The 14,917-nt window shown below is 38.0% G+C and overlaps 3 protein-coding genes across 4 annotated transcripts; all 3 read right to left on the bottom strand.

The window, feature by feature from the left end:
* Positions 1-2,217: 2,217 nt before the first annotated feature.
* On the bottom strand, positions 2,218-3,993 carry LOC309703390 (uncharacterized protein). Of its 2 annotated transcripts, none has more exons than XM_082528174.1 (5): positions 3,881-3,993; positions 3,079-3,786; positions 2,775-2,900; positions 2,645-2,688; positions 2,218-2,545 (listed from the first exon to the last, which is right to left on the bottom strand). In XM_082528174.1, exons 1-5 carry the CDS (start codon positions 3,933-3,935, stop codon positions 2,426-2,428), a joined length of 1,053 nt encoding a protein of 350 aa, XP_082384300.1. In that variant the 5' UTR covers positions 3,936-3,993; the 3' UTR covers positions 2,218-2,425. The 2 variants fall into 2 exon arrangements, with proteins under 2 accessions (XP_082384300.1, XP_082384299.1); XM_082528173.1 differs by having other exon boundaries at positions 2,218-2,548.
* Positions 3,994-8,165: 4,172 nt separating this feature from the next.
* Positions 8,166-9,942, bottom strand: LOC309703395 (uncharacterized protein). Its single transcript, XM_082528180.1, has 5 exons — positions 9,862-9,942; positions 9,042-9,749; positions 8,812-8,919; positions 8,548-8,585; positions 8,166-8,427 (listed from the first exon to the last, which is right to left on the bottom strand). Exons 1-5 carry the CDS (start codon positions 9,908-9,910, stop codon positions 8,302-8,304), a joined length of 1,029 nt encoding a protein of 342 aa, XP_082384306.1. The 5' UTR covers positions 9,911-9,942; the 3' UTR covers positions 8,166-8,301.
* A 1,892-nt stretch (positions 9,943-11,834) lies between these two features.
* On the bottom strand, positions 11,835-14,031 carry LOC309696944 (uncharacterized protein). Its single transcript, XM_082518485.1, has 4 exons — positions 13,725-14,031; positions 13,501-13,623; positions 13,366-13,409; positions 11,835-12,690 (listed from the first exon to the last, which is right to left on the bottom strand). Exons 1-4 carry the CDS (start codon positions 14,026-14,028, stop codon positions 12,571-12,573), a joined length of 591 nt encoding a protein of 196 aa, XP_082374611.1. The 5' UTR covers positions 14,029-14,031; the 3' UTR covers positions 11,835-12,570.
* Between the last annotated feature and the right edge of the window lie 886 nt (positions 14,032-14,917).

Below are 14,917 nucleotides of genomic sequence, written 5' to 3' on the forward strand. Positions count from 1 at the left end.
GGAATTGCTGTAAGCAAGTACTCCATCACCTCAAAGCAGTCAACAACACCTCGGACATACACTGCGAGCTGAGCAGTATCGGTGATATCTGTGGCCTCATCAAGAGCAACTGAAACACTGAAACATTTGGCTTTCTCGCACAGTTGCTCTTAAATGTCACTTGACAGGTCAGAAATGCTGATGTTGGCAGAAAGGCTGATGTTGCTAAACTGACCTTTCTTTTCTGGACAGACTATATTTGCAGCCTGCAATATGCACTTTTTGACAAATTCACCTTTGTGAATGGCTTTCCTGCTTTAGCAATCATCTCACTAACCACATAGCTAGCTTTCACTGCTGCATTATTCTTTTTGGTTGCTTTCTTGAAGAAATCTTGTAGCCTCAGTAGATGTTTTAAGATTGGCAACCTGGTTGGCTTTCTCGTCTCCCTGGTATTTTGCATACACCGCAGCATGTCTAGTTGTGTAATGACGATTCAAATTGTATTTCTTGTGCACTGCAACTTTCTCTGTGCAAATATGACACGCTGCTGTGCTCAACAAAGAAATATTGCATTTCTCACTTTTCCTGATATTGTCTGTGCTCATCACCAACCTTTTTCTTCACTGCAGGCTTTGAAAAAGAAATGTTTGGGGCTATGCAATATGTATGTAATTCTACTTGGTGTCATTGTCGCATTGAAGTTTCAATCCAATGTTTAGCCAAAGCACAGGAACGTCTAAATGCATAGAGAACGTAATTTCAGCGTCTTTTTCTTGTAACCGCAGCATGGCGATCGGCGGATTAAAGCCCGGTAGCAGTCTCCTTTGTTTTTACCCTCGATGTTCATATCTTTCAGGATGACATTAACACCATGGCAGTTGTAGATGGTAGAATGTAGAGGGTTAGCGAGAACAAAAAGGCGACTGTTCACGGACTGTTATCTGTCGTGCTGTTGTTACAGGGAAAAAAAGCAGAAATGACACCGTGCTGTTGTTGATGTCATTTTTTTTGACTACTTTTACAATATATATAAATATATGTAATGTACATTGTATGAGGACTTGTACCTATGCCACCGGCATGTTGGTTAGCACTGTTGCTTCACAGCTAGAAAGTCCTGAGTTCAATTCCACCATCAGACCAGGGTCTTTCTGTGTGGAGTTTGCATGTTCTCCTTGTGTTTGTGTGGGTTCTCTCTGGGTACTCCAGCTTTCTCCCACAGTCCTACAACTTAAGTAAGCTCCAAGACTCACAAAGAGCAATAGCTTGAAGCAAATGCTTTCTGTATCAGTCTCTCACACTGTTGTAGAGAAATTTTAGCTAACTCTTCCTTACAATTTTGCTTTAGTTCATCATAGTTTGGGGTATTTGGGCATGCACTTCTCTCTTGCAAAACCTTGATTCTTTTATCATTTAGCTGTTCCGCTGTAGATTTGCTATGTTTGGGTCACTGTCCTGTTGCATAATACAGTTAAAGCCAAGCTTTAGCTGTTGGACACGCCTGACATTGACACCCCCCCCCCCCCCCCCCCCCCCTCCTCAAATAATCAACACCCCTTCGACTTGACAATTATTGCCAGGTGTTTTGTGCTGATGCTATGTTTGGTTTTCAATGACAGTGGTGTTGTGCCAAACATATCCATTTTGATTTACTCTGTCTAATAGACATTATTGAACAAGACATGTTGTTTATTCTAATGCAACTTCCCAAAAAATATCCCACGCTGATGGGTTCCTTTTAAAAAGGACTTTTTTCCTGGCAACCCTTCAAAAAACCTAAACTTGGTCTGTTTTTTGTGATCATGTTCTCAAGAACATTTCGTATGCTAACTGAAAGTTTTTGGCTTTGTAGAGGTGGTCACACTTACTGATCACCTAATGAAGTGTGTTTCACTGTCAGCACCTGGCAGCTACTTCCCCTTAGTTCCTATGAAGGCAAAATCCGAGACTAGTGATAATAACCTATAGAGAAACTAAATCTCAACAACAAACTTTTAATGTTTAAACTACATGCCCAGTATTTAGAGTTGTTAAAGTGTCAAAATAATTATTGGCAGCTTTTCTGGTCACAGCCACCTCCTAATTCCACTGCTGGTCTGGGATAAGTGAGGACTGTCACATGTACTGTACGATACACAGGGAGCAACCAGATACCCAAAAGAAGTAAACACGCATTTGCTCAAGTTCTTCATAATGACATTTACTTTATTTTGTGATTAAACACATGGCAAGAATTCCAGAGCATTAAACGAAATGCATCAAAATCAAGAAATATGTGATATATTTCATCTGTCAAGTCTATAAATCACTATAAAGGAATAATATTAGGATATCCATCATGAAATTCCAAACAAAAACAAACAAAAAAGACCCAGAAACCGTTTTTAAAATCAAAATTGTACAAGTACTTCTCTGTAACAACTATAAAGAAAGCAAAAGACAGTCATTGCTTTACACTGGAGTACACACATTCACTCATGGTGTCATCCTTAAGTCTTCTTGATTGTTTTCTCTGGTTTACACGTAAAGCGGCATAATGCAGGCTGTCTGCATCGTTGTAACCCTGCTAACAAAATAATATATTAATACATTGTAACTGCTTCTCATGTGCATTGTACTGGAAGATTTGTGCTTGTGAAAGTTACACTCCAGTGATATTTACCTCTGCATTGGTTGTGTGAGGAGATGACTGTCCTACATGAGACTCTGAAGGTAAAAGTTGAAGAAAAAGTTATTTTTTTACCAAAAAAGAAAATACAGATTAAGCTTTTAACAATGAAAATACACTGTACCTGAATATTGGCTGCAGTTTCTCCCATTCATCTTGCATATCAGGAAAGCCAGAAAGCCAGAAAGAATCATGACGAATATCAAAGCACCACCCAAAAAATACACCAAACCCAGTGAGTCCACGTCCCCTGTAAAACGTGAAAACAAGTTCACAACTTTTTTTACAAAGTTAAAATAAATACTATTGAGTAAAAACAGACCATTCCTGGTAGAAAATCTGCTCACTTTGAAAGTCCAACTTTGTCCCATTCCCTGTTGGGGAGGATCTACAGTATTTTTAGTAAGCTTAGCCTTGACGTTACTCACGTTCAAAGTCCAGTTTTGTCCCCTTTCCAAACAGTATGTGTCCACATGAGGCAACAGCACAGTAGTAGGTCCCAGCATGAGACAGATTCAGACCGTTCATCGGCAGGGTGTAGACGCAGGTGTTAGTTTGTGTTTTAGTTTTTCTCTCGCACTGATCATTCCCACCTCCATGGGTGTAAATAAGTCCTGTTTGTTGAGATTCTTCTGTTTTTCTGAACCAGTAAATGCTGCGTTCTCCATCACAGGTCCCAGTGTGTACTGTACAGTTTAGAGTCACAGAGCCTCCAGGCTGGATGGTTTCAGAAGCAGACTGCTGGACTAGAGCTTTGATGCTCAAACCTTGACTCTTTACAATGACTTTGGTACCCTCTCCAAATTCAAACACAAATGAAAGACCACTTGCACAGAAGTAAGTTGCTGTATCTGTGATTTGTACGTTGGAAATTTGTAAGTGATTTATACCCACATCAGTTTCCAATTTAAAGCGTGGATTGTCCTTGAACTCATCATAAAAAGTTCCATTTTTGTCAAATTTATAGGTATTGGAAATAAGCTGTAGCTTCTGTCCCAGTAGTTGCTTGTACCAGTAATACTTTGCAGCATCACTGTCATGAAAACATCGCAAAATCAACGAGTCTCCAACATTAGCAGATATCAATCCTTTCTCTTGATGTAAATTTCTGGGTTGTTTTAAATGATTCATCTGAGCTAAATGGGGTAAAGAGCAGAATTATTTTTAACCAGAATGATACATTTAAAACATAAATAGTTGTTCTTGTTTTTTAAATAAAATGCAACTTACTAAATTCCACCAAGAAGAGGCATGTCAGATAGAAGACAAGCTTCGGAGGTGTCATCTTGTTGAAATTGCCGTGTTGAGTGAAAAGCACTGCTCTACATCCTCACTCTCTTCAGAGACAAGACTGTTTTGATTGGCCAGGAGGGTAGATGATCACATCCACCTACAGAGGCAATCTATGAGAAGAATCAGTTGGGTGAAACTATTTGACGTACTTTAAGGCTTCTGACACTTTTTCAAATCACTTATAAATAATTGAGCTTTATGCAACATATTAGAATAGAAAGCAGAGTTCTTTGGCACTAGAATTAACATCATATTTTTCTACAGAATAACTGCAGTCAGTAATTATATACATGGCTTATCCTGTGAAAGTATATTTCCGGACATCAGCAACACATTGAAAGGCATCAAACAACCCGTCTGTAAAAGTGAACTAAAAAAAACACAGTTTCCAGTTTTTCATAGATTTTATGTAAAATATTGATTTAGCTAGCGTGACATTATCCATTAGATAGCAAAGTCCTATTGTAAATTCTCAAGTTAAGTCTTCTAAACACACACAACTGAGCCAAGAATTCTCCAGACTTCATGTAACAATGTAAACAATGGCTAGTTAGCTATCTTAGTTCTCACCGATTCCAAAACAAATTCACTAAACCAGCGGCAAAAGAAAACCACAAATGTGCTAAGACAGAAATTTGCTTACCGGACTGGTTTCCTCCGCTGTAACCAATAGCCGCTGTAGTTCTGGATAATGGCTGTGGTAACCAGTGTTGGTCAAGTTACTTGAAAAAAGTAATCAGTAACTAATTACTGATTACTTCCCCCAAAAGTAATCCCGTTACTTTACTGATTACTTGATTTCAAAAGTAATTAATTACTTAGTTACTTAGTTACTTTTTAAAAACACGATTTACAACCTGAAGAGGTGATAAAGTGATAGATCTTTCAGCCCAATTCTACTTTTTCTGCATAATCCATCATATAAAATGTAATCAAATGGAAAAGTCTCTTTTTTTAACTTGTTTTATCAGTTTTAATCTTTTAACTTTATGCATCAAGCAAAAATTTAATTATATGCAACATTCTCTGACTTGAATAAATTAGTTTAACATTTAAACCTATTTTCTACACATTCCAGCACATAAAATAAAATATTTTTTGTGTTTACACTCACTCTTTCAAATAGATGCAAGTAAAACACAGCAGAAAATGAATAAAGTCAAAGACTCAGCGGTCCTGTTGCTCTATTTTCACCTGTAAAGCAGGACTGTGGTAGGCGGAGGTTTACCCTGGTGCAGGTGTGCCGCGGTCAATGGAAGAATCCGCGAGTTTCTCTGTGAATTTCCCATTACGTCATAGCTACTCGGTGCTTGCTCGGAAGTTTAGGGGTTTTTTCGCTGTAAAACGAAGTTTTCTTCCCACACACAACGGACGCTAATGTTTTTGTCACTTTTTATGGTATCAAACTCAAAGTAAGGTCAGTACTTCCACGCTTTAAACACTGCACGCTCATACTCTCTCCCGCACTCGATATGTGATCCATTGTTGATCTGCACACAGCTGTTGTCACTAACGGCGCACTCGCAGTAACGCAGCGTTCCTACGGGAAAGTAACGGTAATCTAATTACCGTTTTTGCAATAGTAATCCCTTACTTTACTCGTTACTTGAAAAAAGTAATCAGATTACAGTAACGCATTACTGCCCATCTCTGGTGGTAACACAATGCATCAGAGCAACTTCCATCAATAATCGCCATCTTAGGCCCAGTTAAGGACACGTGACTGGACAGATGCCGCGTGTCATAAATTTGGGGTCACGTGGGGTCTGGTCTTGCAACTTCTGGCATCATCAAAAGGTGTAAATCAAACAAATCGTCCAATAGAAGCTACAGCTCCTCAGAGTTTAAAGCACCAGAGGCTGTTTAACCTTCCCATGCGCATGGCAGAAAGGGCACGCTGCCTGTGAATGTGTGTTTAATTCTTCAAAAATATATTTTTTAAAAACAAACATTTTTAGGCATGTAAATGAAATTATATAATTTCTGCTGTTCCATACTTTTATACAGTATCCAAGGTGTGCCAAAATTGGTCAAACCAGGATGATGTTTATATGTTGATTGAGGTCTTCTGGAATCTGGTCCTTTGAAAACAGCAAACAATCTTTGTGTAATAATAATAATAATGAAATAATAATAATGCTGAGCATGAATGCTGTTTTTGGAGAAAACCCTTAGGAACTTTTCAAAAGTTATGACAATATCCTTTGTTAGGGAAATGCCATCAATTTCCAGCACTTTCTGGCAAATTTGAGTGATGTCTCAAACAGTCAGGTGACTTTCCCATCTCATGCAAACAATAAAAAGCAATGAGGAAATGCCAAAAACTTGAGGGTGTCTTCAAAAGTAGTCGATTTCTGTAGACTCCCTGTTAAACTGATGTACAACATTTTAAAAAACAGTTTCATGGTACAAAACACTGCATTTTTTTCTCCTTAGATAATTTGCTGCTTTATAATAACTATATGGGGAAGACATTTGCTTACTTTTTAGGCCTAAAGTTTGGACAGATGCCCTAAGAGTGGCCAACAGGCCTCTGTAGTCTATACAAGGTCTCATCTCCACGTTTGTCAAAGAACTGCAAAGAATTCTATTGGCTGACATTTGACATAATGCCTTCTCTCTTTGGATTGTTTTATGGTCTATAAAGGTTTATTGGTTATTTGCATGTGGTCTTTAGGGCATGCATTTTAACACCTCAGAGGTAAATTAGATAATATACCCACAAAGTCCATTTACTTTGTGGTTTAATGCAGTTTTCTTTAAGACTGACTCCCCACTAAAGTACTTACACCTCTTCATTCTTCTGAAACCCACAAAGACCACTACAGTTTAACTTGGCTAACATAAGTCTCACTGAAATGATTGCTTGAGTTTGACCTTGTGTTTACAGAAGAAACTATGACGGGGTGGAATTTTTTGTGAACACATTTTCTTAAGCATAATAAATCTATGCACATGTGTATGCATAAAAAGAGGTGTGACTATATTGAGTGACAGGTATTTATAGTTTTTTCTTGTTTAATGTTTACTTCAAGATTTTGGGTATTCAGTTTGTTCAACCCCTTAGACTTACTAAGCTGGTAACTCCGAAGCTCTACTCTCTGGTCGAAATATGTGTTTTGATGTTTTAAAAAACATGGCAACATCCAAAATACCAAAGGAGTCCACACAAGCCAGTGGGTAACATCACTGTAACACACAATCACTGCTTCTTAAACCAAGAAGTCTTGAGTTCTATGTCTTAGTTATACAAGATAAGATTTGTAAGTTATGTAGAATTTAAAAATGACCATTTTGGTGTGTTTATGAGGACAGGCAGCTAATGGGGAAAACAAAGATTTAAGACTTACCAAGTCTTGTATATCAGTTATTTCAGTCATATCAGGGTGGAGTGCTAAATTGCCAGCTAATGTTAGCAAGCTGTATTTATAAATTGTACAGGTGCAACAAAAAGACACAGATATCTTCCAAACAGTCAGCAGGAAAGAAAATAACCCAAATAAGCATCTTGTATGGTGTGTAATATATTTTATTTGTCAGAAAATTCCATTAAAACCGTGCAAAATACACCAGCACAGCAAGAAGGCCCTTCATAGAGCTCATGCAACTTTTGGCAGATCATTTATTCACAAGTAGGTAGCTCCATTTTAATTTTTTCTAACTTTTGCAATTTCAGAGAAATACTCCATTCATCTCTCCTCCTGGAATCGAACCAGAAATCTTTCACCCGTTGAACACGTAAACCACTACACTATGGAAAAATAGCCGTGCTGCAAACTTTCAGCAGAGTTCGTTCAAAAGTGCTAATTGCATTAACCTTGTTGTTTTAGCCAGTATACGGCTGCAATGGTAGAAAAGTAGTGGAGGCTTCCTGTTTGCAACTACACAGACACAAAAACAAAAGAGCAGATGGTTTGTTTTTGTTGTTTGTTTTATCTTTGAATTTGCTCACCCAGACATATAGAGATTTAGCTTTATGACTTTTTTTAAACTTCAGACCTTAATCTAAGCTATAAAAAGATTCTTAAATATGTAACCACAATATGAAAAGATAAACAGATATTCTCCAGTAGAGAGCACTCATTACTTTGTACATTGTATTTCTTGTGACATAAACTGGCTTATATTTATGGTGATGTTGCACAGTGTGTTATGCACATGTTCAGAAAGGTTGGCTTCGTAAAGTAACATGTTTTCTTACTGTTTTTCTTACCCCTGAGAATCAACAAGTATACTGATAATGGAAATGTAGCACCTTTGTAACCAAGGCTTTGTACTGATTATCTTCACAACAGATCTCAAAACACACGCTAACAAAACCACATCTTACGCTGAAACAAAGTCTAGATGAAACAGGTTCAGATCTGCTGCCTTACACTGGAGTACATACAGTGATTCATGGTGTCATTCATCTGCCTCCTTTGCCGGTTGAACTTTTGTGTCTGTACGGCAGCATAGTGAAGGTTGTCTGCATCTTGGTATCCCTGGTACAAAAATACACGAGTCAATAAATGTTACAGAAAAAAAATCAAGTGCTACAGTGTAATATATGTATAGGTAGCTGTTCAAAAGATAATTTGATATATATCAAAAAATATAGTCACCTCTGCATTAGCTGCATCTGAACATCTTGCTTGTGACTCTATTGTGAAACACAAAAATATAAAAGCCTTTTTCTGTAAATACACGCTGTTCAAGAAAACAATATTATAGTTTGGCACTTATATAATGTGTATCCAGTCTTACTAACAAATCAAAGCACTTTACACTGTAAGCCACATGTGCCCTTTCATACACCCTTGCAACTGTTTTTTGTGCACTATATCTAACCATGTTTGGACTGACTGCAAGTGTAAGTGACTGGTTACCTTTATTCATCTTGCACACTAGAAAACTCATTAAAAGACTCAAAGTGGTGGTGAATGCCAAGGCTCCACTTAAAACATGCACAAGAAAGTCAGGAAAGGTCACCTCATCTGTAGAGAACCAAACATCCATCAACCATCAGTGTTGTTAATATGTTTCCATTAAAAGCTGAATGAGAGAGTATTAAAGACTGTTTAGCAAATGTGAGACAGGCTACTAGAATGCCACTTACCCTCCGAGCCCAGCTTGGTCCCATTACCAAACAGTATGTGTCCACAAGAGGCAACAGCACAGTAATACATCCCATTATCCGACAAATTCAAGCTTTTTATTGGCAAATTGTAGACACACGTGTTCGTTTGTGTATTAGTTTTCCTCTCGCAGCGATTGTTCCTGCCCTCATGGGTGTAAATGAGTCCTAGATGGGATTTTTCTGAGCTTTTGAACCAGTAAACACTGTGTTCTTCATCACAAGTCCCAGTGTGGACTGTACAGTTCAGAGTCAAAGAGGCTCCTAGCTGGACGGTTGCAGAAGACAGCTGATGGACTGAAGTTTGAAGGTTCAAATCTGAACCCTTCACATGGATTGTGGCGCCCTCTGCAAATTCAAACTTGTAAGCATAGCAGCTTATGCAGTAATACGTTGCTGAGTCAGACATTTGTAAATTCGAGATTGTCAAGTGGTTCTTTCCATTTTTACTGTCCAAAGAAAATCGTGGATTGTTCTTGAAATCCTCGCTAAAAGTGCCATCTTTGTCATGTTTGTAGAAGCTAGAGATGAGCTTTGGCTTTTGTCCCAGGGTTTGTTTGTACCAGTAAAACATAGCTGCAACGTCACCTTCGTAGAAACATCGCAAAGTTACATTGTCCCCAACATTAGCTGATATAAAGCCGCTCTCTTGACGAACATTTGAGGAGAGCTGAATATTAGTTACCCGGTCTGTAAAGAGAACACCATGAATGTTTGCACTTAAAATCACAATAAAAGCCTAATCACTCTATAAGTGAGATTTAATTTATATTTTTAAGAATTTAAGGTATTCCCAACTTACCAATTTTCCAGAAGACCAGGCAAATCAAAGCAAAATTCAGAGATGTCATTGTGATCAAAAGGTCTTGACCAATGTAGAAAACCTCCATACGTCCTCTAGTCTTAGAGACAAGGCTCCGTTTGATTGGCTAACCAAAAGTGACTCTGAACTACTTTTGAAACAGGGTACAAAAGTTTAACGCCCCCTTCATTATGAATTTTGGTTCTCGCAGCAAGAGATATGGAAAACAATACCAGAGTTATAGTATTACATTATTTTAACCATTAAAACCCCAAAAATCAATAATGTGAGTGAGAGCAAACTTGGCCAAGGTTAGGATGTTTCCGGTTAGTGTGAAAATTAATTTAGCGCTACTTATTGTCTTAAGAACAGTGAAATGAACCAAGATCTGATTGAAAGACGCCACAGACATTAGTTATTGTAGTGACTGTGTGTATGCCATATCTGGTGATGCAAGTTTTCTTACTTCAGTGAGCCATATCCTTTTTAAATGCTCTATGAAAAGATCATATTGCTTATTTTTAACTTCCCGTCATTCATACATTTGGATATGTTTCAGTGTTTCTCTTGCTGGTCCCACCTTCACATTTCTAATTGTCTAGCATGCTTAGAGAGAAATGCTGCATCATCAAAATTCGATTTTCTAGGCTTCTGTTCTGTTAGTAGTTTATATACATCTTTTCATTGTCTTTTCGGTTGCAATAATATGAGTGGCCACTGGGGAAAATTAGGGCAATAATCGTAAATGGACTGGTTCTTGTATAGCGCTTTTCTACTCTTCTGAGCACTCAAAGTGCTTTACACAACTTGTGCTTTTACACCCATATTCGCACAAGCACATTTTCCTAGGTGCTTTCTAAGTAACATTCACACACACACTCATACTCTGATGCATGCAATTTGGTGTTAGTATCTTGCTCAAGGATATTTGGCATGCAGACTAGGGGAAGCCTTCTGATCAGTAGATGACCTGCTCTACCGCCTGAGCTACAGCCACCCCCACATGAGGGCATCATGTGACTTACTCACAATACAACCATCAATGTCCACCCAATGGGGGCCATAAATGGACTTGCTGCAATCGTTGAGATATATGAATCTGAATCAAAGTGGTGCGTTTGGTGATAAAAAAAAAAACTTAAATAACATGAAAAATCCAGAAAATTAATGGAAAATCTGTGAAAATCCAATTGCCCAGACCTGAAACTTGCTGTTTAAACATTAACAGCAATGTCATGAAAGTGACGCTATCCCACACTGAGAGCCATGAGTTGAAGCTTGCATGTTGACTAGATGTAAATTAAATAATATCAAGCGTACATTCCTTGAAAAGACTCAAGGACTGAACATTGCGCGATAAAAAATTTAATTTTGAGTATAGGAGAGAAGGAAGTACTGCAGCTGCAAACAGATCTGCTTTCGTCCCCATCACTGACTTTTCCACCCTGGTGACACATTGGTAGGTGTAGTGGTTGGTAGTTCACTCTTGTTGTCTCTGACACAGCTGCCTCCTACAGCTACTGTCACTTTTATTGAACTCTCACTCACTAAGTCTCAGTCATTTATGTTAATTGGGATCATACTGGATCTCAATACAGTTCTTCTGGTTAAGGAGGTCAAAAACGTCCTGCATCCGTATTCACTGTCCTCTAGTAAAGGCTAAAAGCCAAAAAAAAGGATATTAAAAAAGCAGTGGGGCCATGGACATAACGGTTTTTGATATTTGGTTCATGTTTTAGCCATAAGGAAATGTTTATATTGCACCAAATTACATTTATTTTTATTTACATTTCATTTACATTTATTTTATTTTTCATGTCTGTCATAGAATTGTGTTAGTTAAAATGTGTGTGAACCTTACTGACTGAAAGGCCACAAGAGCTTGGGCTTCACTGGTTTTGTGTGGGTAAGAAGCAATATAGTTATAGAGTGCATCCTATTTGAATAAAATGAATAAAACAAAGACAATGTGATTGATTGCATTTTGATTTATTTTAGTATTTTGATGTAGTCTACTGAAGAAACTTGAGCATCATTAATACTGCATGGCTGCAGTCCATAAACACACTGCAGACACTTCCTGTCTGAAACCAGAAAGACAAAGTGAGCTAGGTGTTCTTCAAAGCACTTTGAAAGTCAGTCATTTGACTGTTGACCACACAGAAGCTACATACAGAGTCTCACTTCTCTGGTTTCAGGTGTGCAAACAACACCAAATGGAACAACATTCTGCAAATGCAGTTGTGAAAGATGTATGACATGTCTTAAATTATCAGAAGATTATCACTGATAAATTGTTTCCTGTCATGTTCAGCGTAACTGCATATTTAGAAGTTAAGTGCCTGCTTACCACAACACTGCTATGAGAAGGCACAGGCCTGCTGTTTCTGTGCGTGCAGTCTCATCTCTGAAGGCCACACTTAGAGACTGCAGAGACGTTCTGTTTATGATCCTTTTGCATTACTGAGTTTGTAATATTTGTAATATGAGCTTGCTAGCTTATGTTCCTCACAGTTCTACTGGCTTTTATGTAGCAATCTTTCTCTTTTACCTTTCTTTATCTCTGGCTTGTAGTTCTCTTCTTACCATACACAATATATTACAACAATGCTTCAACAATCAACAAATCGAAAAAACAAACAAAAAACAAATGCTTTAAAGACACAGTTCTTCTTACAGGACAACATGGCTACAAATGAAATTCCAGGTTTACTGTTTGACACTGGAGTACACACATTCGGTGTTTGTGTTGTCTCTTTGTCTCTTGGATCGGTTGACCTTGTGGTCCCTCAAAGCAGCATAATGGAGGTTGTCTGAATCTTGGTTACCCTGATAATAACATAAGAATTTAAAATTAGTACTTTATTAATCTTTATTGCCACTACAACATAATGGCACATTGCTAAGGACATCTACACACCTGGAAGAATAAATGCATCATCAAATGCTCTGCTTTGCATTCAGTAGCAGGCAGGTGCAGTTGATGGTGGGAATCTCACAGTTCATACCAGACTTCATTTGCAATATATATACATTTATATTGTGTCTCACGTCTCCTTGTACCACAGAAATGTGTCAAAGTTGCCAACTCTCTGCTGACCTAATAACTGCAGAGTTTCAAACCTCCTCTGGTATTTACATCAACACAAAAACTGCACCGGGAGCTTCATGGCATGTTTTGTTATAGCCGAGCAACTCTTCTGGTTCTAATGTTTAGATGGCCCAGTACTTTTGTCCATATACAGTATTACTGATATCTTCCACTTTGTCAAACTTGATAACTTCCAATGGTTGGTCATTATGTTGATGGAAGCCATAACTGTATCTACCAATGTTTCCTCTTATTTGTTTTTAAAGATTATTTTTAGTAAACATAGGTCCAAACATAATTTTCTGTTGCTTAAGATAGTAGAAATGCAAAGATTGCAACATCACAAACTAGAAAACTGGTGTACCCTACTTCTGTCTATCTACATACAGTTAGACTGGCAGATTAGTACTCACTTCTGTATTTGGAGTTGAGGCATTTGCAGATCTTGCTTGAGAGTCTGGTTATGAAGGTTGGAGACAAAGTTGCTTTTTAAGTCTTTATGACTGTATATGCTACCTAAACATGGGTGAAAAGTAACCACAGCCTACCTGAACTTTGGCGTTTCATTTTGATATTAATTCTCAGTGCTGCATATGACAGCATAAGCAGCAGGATAATGGTAAATATCAACGCTCCACTCAGGAAATACACCAAGACAACAGAGTGCTCATCTGCAAGTTAAGATGAGTAAAGCAAACATTTTTGAACATGCTTTGTGTGTAAAACAGTCACAGTCATGCAAATATGAAACGGATTTTGTATTGCTACTTACGCTCTAAGTGGAGCTCTTCCCGGTCTCCAAACAGTATGTGTCCACATGAGGCAACAGCACAGTAGCTCGAAGCATCAGAGAGATTAGGACTTTTCATGGGTAAGTTGTAGAAGCAGGTGTGTGTTTGTGTCGTAGGCCTCTTCTCATACTCATCACTCCTGACTCCGTTGGCATAAATGAGTCCAGGATGAGATTCGACAGAATCCTGGAACCAGTAAACTCTGTGGCCTCCATCATAGGTATGTTTGTGTATAATACAGTTCAGAGCAGAGCCTCCAGGCTCAATGGTTTCGGATGGAACCATCGTCTCAGACTGATGGAGCAAAGTTTGGATGTTTATCCCTGAACCCTCTACACTGACAGTAACACCTTCAGAAAATTCAAAATCGTATACATAGATACCAATGCAGTAATAAGTAGCTGAGTCCGAAATCTGTAGATCTGAAATGATCAAGTGATTGTTACCATTTCCAGTGTCTAGTGAGAAACGAGAATTGTTTTCAAACTCACTGTAAAACGTGCCATTTTTTTCATGTTTATAAAATTTAGACACAAGCTTTGGATTCTGTCCCAGAGATTGTTTATACCAGTAAAACATCACTGCGTCTTCTTCGTAGAAACATTGCAAAGTCACTTTGTCACCAACGCTAGGCGACACAAAACCACTTTCTTGACGCACATAAACTGAGGATTTCAGGTTAGTCTTCTGAGCTGAAGAGGAAAAAAAACACTGATTTTAAAAGATTGTGTATATCAGCATATATATATGCGTTCTATACAGCTGTATTTAGAAGAGACAACTTACCTACACTACCCAGTGCCAGGCATGTTAGACACAAAGCAAACTTTAAAGGCATCATCGTGTCCACATCGTATCCTGTTGAATGTACTGACTCTCACCAAGCTCTTTATTCCTCTGAGTGGACTGCATTTGATTGGCTAACGAGAAGTAACGCCTAGGAGCATCAAGACTTGTGATGTTCCACACCGATTTCTGTCCCTTTAATTTCAACTTAAATGTAATCAGGTACACTATGACATTGCTTTAACTATTGTTACTTTCATTACTTGATGTTCTGTAAATTGCTGTTTTTGATCACAACATATCAGAAAATGACAAACTGTAACAATGAATGGTACGTTAACTATTTTCATGTATTGCACCTCTGCATAATTATACCCCTGCATTATCT

This window comes from Aulonocara stuartgranti (assembly GCF_965226115.1).
Source record: "Aulonocara stuartgranti genome assembly, chromosome: 3".
In the NCBI taxonomy this organism is placed as follows: Eukaryota; Metazoa; Chordata; class Actinopteri; order Cichliformes; family Cichlidae; genus Aulonocara; species Aulonocara stuartgranti.